Source organism: Hypomesus transpacificus, chromosome 19 (assembly GCF_021917145.1).
Source record: "Hypomesus transpacificus isolate Combined female chromosome 19, fHypTra1, whole genome shotgun sequence".
NCBI classification, from domain to species: Eukaryota; Metazoa; Chordata; class Actinopteri; order Osmeriformes; family Osmeridae; genus Hypomesus; species Hypomesus transpacificus.
The window spans coordinates 2773822-2784097 of record NC_061078.1 but is presented as its reverse complement, the minus strand read 5'-3'; the positions used below and the strand labels follow the sequence as shown (position 1 = coordinate 2784097).

General features: G+C 43.7%; 1 protein-coding gene across 1 annotated transcript; it reads right to left on the bottom strand.

The window, feature by feature from the left end:
* Positions 1-402: 402 nt before the first annotated feature.
* LOC124481775 lies at positions 403-10114 on the bottom strand. Its single transcript, XM_047041979.1, has 11 exons — positions 9661-10114; positions 7256-8256; positions 6505-6822; positions 6016-6203; positions 5717-5865; positions 5180-5396; positions 4533-4692; positions 3828-3919; positions 2916-3630; positions 2567-2681; positions 403-2202 (listed from the first exon to the last, which is right to left on the bottom strand). Exons 2-11 carry the CDS (start codon positions 8212-8214, stop codon positions 2116-2118), a joined length of 3000 nt encoding a protein of 999 aa, XP_046897935.1. The 5' UTR covers positions 8215-8256; positions 9661-10114; the 3' UTR covers positions 403-2115.
* Positions 10115-10276: the final 162 nt, after the last annotated feature.

The following is a 10276-nucleotide window of genomic DNA, read 5'->3' as shown; positions in this document are numbered from 1 at the left end:
AGGCTGGAAATGGCCATATTGAGGTGTTCACTGCCGTTTTTTTGTCCTTTGTTCTTGCTGATAGCCAGCACAGAGGAAGGACTGTTGCTGCTTCCCCTCCATTTGAACATCTGACCCTCAATAATAAAAATGCACTTTTTCTCTTGTATTCTCCCTGTGTGATTTATTTTTAGGTCCCACTGAAATGACTGGAAGACTGACATTGACATGTCTTTAAAACAAATCTTCAATCCACACATTTGGTTGAGGTCCTTGTCACTGCAATAAATGCTGCCTTTTGTGGTTTGTACCAGTTTGAGTGTTGCATGTTCATCCACAAACCCATCATTAACCCTTAATAATCCCAAATGAGATCATCAGGCTTGACACTTAAATACTGAGACCATAATATAAAAAACAGTCTTATTCCTCTTTAAATTTTATATAGACATTTCAATATATAAACAAGCTCTCCCAACCTTTACCCAGACATCTGTACACTTGCCCATCCTCTGAACCAGAGGAGTGACACCCATGTGAACCACCTTTGTGTAGTACATTTATAGTGCTTTCTGTTCACAGGGCACTGCAAAGGCTTTTAGAATGCTATAGCCATTTTCAAGAGCCAATAGCTACTTAAACAAATATAACACATTCACAATATTTTACTCACAGGTTGTTCAGGGTGGTAGCTTCACCATGTCTCCATTTCTCTCCTTGACCATGGGCTACACAGAAGACTTGCAGTATGCACTAAGCAAAGCAAATGCATTTAATAACAATGGAAGTGAATGAGACTGTCCCAAAACTCACCTTTGCTATGTGTGACACAACCTCTGGGGTGACCAAAGTAGGCCTGGCCAAGTAAAATAAATACATTTTGGGGTAACCCTGGTTGATGACACCTGCAACTCTGCCTCGTACCACCTCAATAGCCCCAGCTCAAACAGTTCCCCATCATACAGAGTAGAGCGCTTATAATAAACATGTCCTATTACATTTCTGATGCAATCACCCAGCACACGAATCAGCCCCTTCAGCAGCGCGGTAAACAATCATCCCAAATTCTTTCTGGACACAAGATACTTTCTAAATATAGATGTCACCTGAGGACTTTTGGTGCCATGAGTAGCAGTGGGAGTGGACAGTGGAACTCCTTATATATGACACAGCAAAACAAAAACTGGGTAAAAGATCAATTGAGTAGCTCTTGCTTTACCAGTGCGGCATGTAACCTTATAAAAAATATATGCTTTTAAAGTATCACTTTACCCACATCCATTTCATCCAACCACTGATTTTGTCCACTGTCTTTCATCAACACTTCAGTGTTCCTATAGGTTTAAAATAATCTCAATAATTTTAGATTTTATTTTTAAAACCCATATCATCGGCATATTATACCTTGTCCCCTTCTTCCAGAAGATGCTGCATGAGATCCAGAAGGGAAGTTGCAAAGTAGGATCTAATTTTTCAAAATATATAAAACAAATCAAAACAGTTGACTACTTAACACTTCCCACCCATATTTAAGTTTAGCTTCCTGTACATCACACAAAACCAAGAGCTGTATGTGATGATTTACTAAGTAATTCAACTAAAATTATTTTTTTTAAACAACACGTCTAGTTACCCATCCCTGAAACCTCTTTACCCTGTACCTAACCCAAACACTGATGTCCCCAATGTGCATGACAGTGGAAATTAATTATACAAAAAGGGACAAATGTCCCCAAAATTCCATATTCAATATCTTAAACCCTATTGTAACACCAATCCAAAATCAAATAATTCCTATAAGAAATGTTATTGATAAAATCTAATATGAGGATCTGCTACAAGTTCGTTTTTTTTGGTTGACTTTTGAAAGACACTGGGCAATGGTGATAAGGTATATTATGAAAAGTACTATTGTGGCAATAACATTGATTTACACATGTATGGCAACATGCTACTAAACATATCAAGTGGAAAGTAACTATTTTTGGCATGAGCTTAGTGCCATTTGGATAAATTTAAGTTTTCAATTTAGTTAAAACAGTATTCCTCCCAGAAAAACATGTTTTTCATCAATCCAACAAACACCCACTACACAATCACTCACACAAACAAGCAAGCACACAGTGAGTCATGTTGTCATAAGGGGATTTCCACAAGTTTTTTGTTGAGGTACTGCTTCACCTCCTCTATACCATTAAGCTTCTCCAGCTCATGATAGGGCAGCTAGGGAAGACAAAAGAACAGAACGGAACACATAAATGGGTGTAGATGGAACACTTCCAGAAACTCTTAAAAACCTCTTCAATGGCCGTTTTACATTTACATTTAGCAGACGCTCTTATCCAGAGCAACTTACAGTAAGTAAAGGGACATTTTCCCCGAGGCAATAGGGTGAAGTGCCTTGCCCAAGGACACAATGTAATTTGGCACGGCCGGAAATCGAACCAACAACCTTAATTGCCCGACTCCCTAACCACTCAGCCATTGAAATCTGCATTTCATTATGCTAAAAGTGAAAGGGTGTACGGGAATTACAGAAACGTTGTTTTTGTTGCTAGAATCTAGTTGTTCGAGGGCCAGAACTCACCTGTAGGATGATGTATCCTAGTAGGTTTAAGTGACGATCTCTCATGGCCCGTGAGCCCACCAAAACATCAGAGTTATGGCAGTAGTGCCATTTATCATTCACAGACATGATGACCCTGAAGAACACAAATTATATTTTAAAGTCCATTAACTCAACTGTCCAAAAGATTTAGGGTGTAGGCTACGCAGTAGGCTAGACAGGATCATTACATCTGTATTGAGACGTATTGAACTTTAGTCAAGGAGATTATAGCCAAACGCAATTGAGTGTGAAACTGTAAAAAAACAAAACAAAAAAAACCACATCACTTTACACTTTAACGTTTTCAAGTTGGAAAGCACATACTGACCTCTTGACCTGCCTCTGGTCTCCGGCTGCCCTCTCCTCATCAGTCCGATTAGCAGGGTGAAGATGAAGTGGTGAGGTGGGGCCTACATCCCCTTTCCCCCCTTCCGGATACGTCACCTCATCATAAAAGGCTGGCAGCTCACAGTCTGGCCTCTGGCTCCCTGGAATGACTGTCCGAGGCCCTCCCTCATCCTCCAGTATCTTCCCTATGGAGAATTGGAAGAGGGAGTCTGAAGAGGAGGGTCCCCCGGTCCCAGAAACCACTGTCTGGGCTAATCCATCAGAGGGTGGGCTGCTCAGTGTGGAACTATCCTGGCTCTCCAAAGAGTGCTCCTTGGCCAGGCTGGAGTAGTAGTCAGGCGTAGGCACGTAGTAGGGGTTGTAGTCCAGCGGACCACCATTTGAGCCCACACTTGAGGCAGATGTGGCCTGGCCTCCTGCAGCAGTCCGCATGTGGTGGGACAGGAAGGCCACCGACTCGGGCCCTCCGCCAAGAACGTCCGTCGTGGGCCGCTGGTCACAAGACTCTTCTAATGGAGCAAAAGGGGAGAACTTCTGAAAGTCGGAGGAAAGGGCCGCCACAGAACCGGTCCCCTCTAGAGCCTTCGGCACGCTGCTAATTGTGGAAAGGCAGCCTGTGGAGACCACCCCCAAAGACGCCACGGACGTCCTGATTGGGAGAACCCTTCCAGAACCATCAATCCACAGCAAAAAGTCTTCAGAGGAATAAAGATAAAACAGACACTGGTCAGATAATCCATTATAACTGTCATGTACAGTTGGTCTCAAGTTATACACCTGAGGTACAATTGACATCTTTTTGACACCTTAATAACAGTACAGATGGCAGATAACCGTACAGAATAGGGTGTCAAAGGATCTTTATGTACATCTCTTAGATATTTCCCCATACCTGTGTAATATCCGGGGGGCAGCACTTCATCCTGTTTGTAGCCATGCTCTCCCACTAGCTGTCGCAGGGCTTCTGCAACAAGACCCTTGTAACTGACAAGGACACATAAACAAACTGATTAACAACTCTATTTTGGATATGTTGCTTAAGTAAAATTGCAAGTTTTATAAATGTTGTATATACAGTACCAGTCAAAAGTTTGGACACGCCATTGAATGGGAAAATGTATCCAAACCTTTGACTGGTACTGTATGTGATGTGAACAATGTGATACTTTGCCAACCTGTGTTTTGCTTGTGTGTGTATGTGTATCTGTATGTGTGTGTGTCTGTATCTGTATGTGTATCTGTGTGTGTGTGTGTGTATCTGTATGTGTGCGTGTATGTGCATCTGTATATGTGTACAATACCAGTCAAAGTTTTGATGTCCAAACCTTTGACTGGTACTGTTTACCATTGTCAACTGAAGCGACTTTTCAGCTTTTTTCAGCACATTCAAAAACAAATGTTTAAACCCCTATTTTCTTTTTTTATGTGAAAGTGTTCAAGTGCAAGAGATACATTCAGATTTTCGGGATAATTTCACTGAAAAGTGAACTTTAAAGGGCAATGCAGTTTCCATTTTCCATTAATTACGCCCCGGCAACAAGCATGTCTGCCATCTACACAGACCCTGTAACCACGGTCCCGGCTCCCCCCACAGTACCTGTATTTGCGGTTGACCTCGTCTGCGGTCAGAGCGTGGTCGAACATGAGCACCTTGTGCGTGTCTTGCAGTCTGGGTCCAGTGTAGTCCTGGTACTCCAGCTCCACCGCTGCATCCAGCAGGGACAAGTAGCGGCAAACGATGAGAGCGTAAGGGCTGTCTACAACAACAAAAAACAGAGGCAACACTAAAAGTTTAAGAGAGAAGATACAAGTTCATACAGATGATACATACACAGTCTGTCACCCATTTACACGGCATGCACATAATACCTTCAAGACATGCTCAGACTGCTGTAGGTTTCCAAACAGGATTACTGGAACATAATTGGCTGTAAAGTAGCGGACAGCTCCAAAACTTTGTAATGGTCATTCCGTGGGCAATAAACTGTCTGTTGCTAAACAACTCTGAGGACCTCATTAGTTTACACAACATGTTCATAGGGGACAAAAGGTGTATTCTTACCTATTGTACTTTTAATGTGTAGTTATTCTATTTTATTTTAGTGCCAAATCAAGAGCATGTTAGCTAACAAGTCTTACTGATGGGACTGCAGGCTGTTTACATCACATACAGCTTGTTGAGTTTGTGCATGTATCTGTACTTGCAAGTAGGCCTACTCATATTTAGGTGCTCCTTGTACTCACTTGTGACGTTACTGATGAAGGCTGTGGAAAAAACCCTGTGTAGGACCAGGCCAGGGAAGTGGCCCAGCTGGAACAGGGACATAAGGATGTTGACAGTGGCCAGAGGTGAACTCAGGGCTTTCAGTTCAAGCACCACCTCAAGCTTGGAGAAGAACTGGGCCTCATTGGATGGCCGGTAGCTCATTCGGCTGAAGGGGAACACCAGCTTCTGGATAACCTGGAGGGAGAATCAAACATTTTGGGGGGATGTTCCAAGAGTCTTCGTGCAACAAGAAGACTTTGTCTTGCCCTTCCTCATGAGCTGAGCATTACACTTTTGCCTTTTTCTTCTTTTTCTACATACCATCTCTACCAGCCATGTAAAAAAAAAACTACTGGTCTTCAACAAATTACAGGTCCTTAAATTGTTAAAGTCTCCACATTTACACACGGCCTCATCTATCCCTTGCAATGGTACTGCTGCTAAAACATCTCATCATTCCTATTTATAATAAGTCATAAGTCATGTGAAAAGAAGGTTGAATAAATATGGGTCACCTTGCTGTCCAGATATTCACCCTTCTTGACCAGGAAGTTGGCAATGGTGTCAAGCAGGTGAGTGTCTCTCAACCGGTGGCGGGCAACATATTTGGCCATAAGGGCCATGGTGTATGGAGTGATGCTGTCCACCTTTTTAGGAAGCTCCTCTGTTAAGTGTTGAAAGAGTAAGAAGTTATGAAAAGTTGGAAAATATACATTGTGAAGGACTTTGTAAACTGACCATATACCATTCAAAGTCATTTATTATTAAAGCTTCATCATTACAGAATACAGGAAAAGGCCAGAATGATGCATACCAGCGAGGCTGTTGATGAACCTTTCCTGTCTGTTCTGGTAGAAGAGATGGGAGCTGAAGATGAGCTCCAGGCTCTTGTTGCTGGCCTCGCGAGCGCACGCTGCCAGCATCTCATCCAGCAGTGCCATCTCCTGGTCGCGAACTCCGCTGACGCTGGCTAGGGTGTGCTTGACCAGCCGCAAGATCTTCCTGTGATACAAAGGGATTGTATTGAAGCGATCTTCATTGCAAATCACTTTCAGCTAGTTTAGTCATCCACTTAAAACCTGCAAAGGGACGTTTTTAGCGTATGGGTTGCTAAATTCAAAACTAGATTACATTTGAGTCCTTAAGTATTAGAATTACAATCCTATTTGCATATGTTCACAATTGAAAGACAAACAAATACATAAAAGATTCATCAATTGCGTTAGTATTCCAATGGGCAAGACTCATGCATGCATGCACAGCTCCATTTAAAAACTATGCTTGCGTTGGTCATGAACCCCACCTGTTGACTAGCAGCTGTTCTGGGTTGGGGTGCACGGTGTCAACCTTGGTGCCTCCATTGGCAGCGTCCTGTGGGTTCAGCAAGCGCCACTTTAGGCGATAGTAAGAGAGCAGAAGAAAGAGGGTTTGTGGGTGGCGCTCTCGCTCCAGATTCTTCTCCAGGCCCACCAGGCAGGCCTCAGTAAGCGGGTGCTGGCTGCCAGGGTGAAGCTTCATGCTGGAGCTGAACACCATAGACACATCCTTCTGGTTAAACTGGTTGAGACGGGACTGGGATTCCACCTCCAGGACCTGCACCACTCGCAAATTACTGGGAGACCTGGTGGTATAGAAGGAAATAAACTATAAATGACATTCAAGATGATATTATAAGTAATACCATAATTACAGTTATTTAACTTATTTATTACCTCAATTTTTAAGTAGGCCCAATATTTTTCACCTATCGTTGTACTCAATAACATTGTAACAATAATATAACCTGCATTTAAAAACTCCAGAATGTGAAGTCAAACCTGTAAAATCTTTCATTAACAATAATAGCCCTTATGTAATGAACTACAAATATCACCCACACTGGGTTTGTGACTATTTCCCTCTCCTGCAAGAGAACAGTAGGTATGCCATGTTGTTTCAGTGAGGGACTCAGCTCATAGAATTTCCCCCCATCAATTGATGTATCACATCAGTTTGTGTATTTTCGATTTTTCTGAATATGTACATATTATACACAGTAAATATCCGTTAATGACTTACCAAGAGCTGCAACTGCATAAAGACAGTTGACTATGCTGAAGTTGTCAAACTTGGCACAATCGTTCACGATGGCGTCACACAGAGTCTGGAAATCCTGGTGCTCCAGGATCTGTCGTCCATTCCTCTCCGTCACCCCAGCTCCATCCCCTACTCCCGCACTCGCACTGCCCCCTCCTGGAGAGGAGGACCCAAAGGCCACCTCTGTGGCAGCTCCGCCCGTTCCCCCACCAGTCTGCAGCAGCTGGCCAATCTTCTGCAAGGCTATAGGGTAGTGGTTATGGGAGATCTTGCCTGGATTCTGGGTCACCCAGCGCAGCACCTCATCCGGCCGCCGCGAGCGCTCAATTAAGCGTTTCATGGTGAAGAAGGTGTCGTAACTCATCTTCTCATGAATGAAGTTCCAGGTCTTTTTCTTGCTGTTCATGCCGCCACTGTTGGCGCCGCCACTGCCTGTGCTAGCATAGTGGTGTAGGGGAGCGTGCTGCTGAAAGTGGGTGTGCAGGGGCAAAGGGGGAGGTGGAGGAGGCGGGGCCAGGTGAGGTGGCTGCGTGTGGGGATGTGGGTGGTAATGATGCTGGTGGTGGCTGTGGAAGTGAGGCCCTCTGTGGGTATCCGGGCGGCCTTGGTAGAGAGGCGGGTATCTGGGAGGCGGAGCAGGAGCATGGAGATGGTGGTGGGCGTGGTGGTGAGGAGGCAGATGGTGATGGTGTGGGTGGTGCTGATGGTGGTTCTCTAGGATGGGAAGCCCTGCTCCAGCCAGTCCTGGCCGGCGCGCTGGCTTCCCCCCAGCTCCGCCTCCTCCTCCTGCCGCGCTGTACAGGCGGGTGGCATACATGCCAGTGAGGGAGAGAGATGGGGCGCTGGGGAAGCAGGTGGGTCGCAGGTGAGGGAAGGCGAGGGGTAACAGGATGCTGCCACAGCTCAGGAGTCGCAAGCTGGAAGGCAGCCTCTGCATAGTACACCAGCCAGTCCACCTCTGAGATGCAACACACTAAACCTGCAAAGGACAAAAAGGGGTGAGTGGAGAGAGAAAGGAGGTGAAGAAATGCTAGGGAGATAGGTAAATACAACTCCTTATTTCTATTGAAAGAATATAATTTTATAGTAAATCCACTTCACAGCCTAAATATTATGCATATTGTGCATGGTACAAACTGTGGCCTTAGTGACTTGTCTACAGGCTATGCCATTGTGTGTGTGTGCATGTGTATCTCTGTGTGTGTATATATGTGTGTGTGTGTGTGTATGTGTGTGTACAGTACCAGTCAAAAGTTTGGACACATGGGAAAATGTGTCCAAACTTTTGACTGGTACTGAACATTGCACATAAAAAAAATTATGAACAGCTGGTTGCTGTACTGTCACATCACATGTAAGACAACAGACCCTACATAAGACTTCAATCTTAGTCAACAAGAATAGTATAGAGCAATTCTGGTTTGTAAAAATAACAATATGAATGAACTAGTGGAACAGGATCATACTACAAAGGGGTTTCAAATATACATCACTATGTCAAGAGGCAAATAAACTTGAAAAAAAATCTCAATTGAGAATGGATTATTTGATAATAATCTGATTTACTAAACCTAATGCAGAACATTAGACCAGGGGATAATATGTTTTTCCTGGTACTGTATTTAAATTGTAAACCACTTCCAGAACATAGGTCTCATTGCCTATTAATGTTGTCATTACAGATGACTGCCTGGATAACCCGGTGTCAAAAACGTGTGCAATTAAGTGGGCGCCCTAAAGTGAATAATATTCATAATTTCGGATGCTTACATTTCACCCGATACATTACAACGTTGTACCATTGAAGGATGGTTGCATCAGTAACAGTAGCATGATCTGGCCTTTAATAAAATAAAAAGTATAATGACGAATATTTAATTGACTTACAATTGTAAACTTCAATAATTTTCATTAACGATTCAGTAGCTTGACCCCCAAAGCACTAGAGCTACAAGTTGGCAGAGACCTACAACACCATCCATGCATAGATATAAAATTGGCATAGATAGAGCAATTGCATAGATAAAACCATTGCTACGCTCTATTGGAAATTATTAGACGACCGGTATGGAAGGACTGTGTACTAGGGGGCGTGCATTTGGGAATAAATCGTGACGTGCCAAGGCCAAGGCAGCTAGGTTGGTAACTTGTTAAAGACAGGCGTTGGCTGAGGTAGCAAGCTGCTTAACAATAACGAGCACAGCCCCTTTGCGTAGTGTTAATCCAGCAAAATGTAGCTTTCTTCCGTTGTGATTGTCATTATTTGAAAGAGTTAACTGGTACCTACCGTTTTGGCCAAGGAAGGGCACAGACATATTTAGCTAGGCTAACGTAGATATCAGAAATTAGCTAGTGATAGCTGTTATTAACATATTGTACTCACATGTCTGATGTCAGACCAGCAGGCCAGAAAGTGGTGTCCAGGTGGATGGAGTCACTTTAGCCAGCCAAGAGAAACCTGCTTTTCGATGATCTTTAGACCCCAGATCTAGTTTGTCTGACCCCGTAGCTAGTTAAGCTAGGCTAGCTACTGTAGCTTCTAGTGAAATTGTACTAGACTCTAGCTGTCCTCCCGGCCAAGCTATCTTACTTGTAGCAGCTAGCTAGCTAGTTACTCAAGCACAGTGCTTTTACTAAATTGTCACTCATTGGCATGGTTTTTATCCACAGTAAAGCCTACAGCTTGATTGTCTTCGCACGCCAAGAGGTTCATTCCTAGTTGTTAACTGACAGCATTTCTTCAAAAGTAGTATCTGTCGATCCCCCGTCCTTACCTCTCCGCATCCGACATTTCCCTTTCTCATTGGTTTTTCATGTCTATTGCTGGGGGAAAAGAAACGTTGAAAGTGCATCACCGCCACCTACTGCCTGGAATGAGGCAGGAACGAAATGGTGGACGTTATTTGCTGAATCCTGACATGAACGTTAAAGTGTGTTTCAGTCTCAGACTTGTTTTTACACAACTGAGGAATGATTCAAAGAAGCCCCTCGACATGACC

Excerpts from the sequence above, each read along its gene's own strand:
- LOC124481775 (XM_047041979.1), bottom strand. The coding sequence starts at position 8,214 with ATGCAGAGGCTGCCTTCCAGCTTGCGACTCCTGAGCTGTGGCAGCATC. Across the intron at positions 6,204-6,504 it reads GAACAGCTGCTAGTCAACAG|GAAGATCTTGCGGCTGGTCA; the intron begins GTGGGGTTCATG and ends TTTGTATCACAG. Across the intron at positions 3,631-3,827 it reads GCCCCCCGGATATTACACAG|ACTTTTTGCTGTGGATTGAT; the intron begins GTATGGGGAAAT and ends ATTCCTCTGAAG.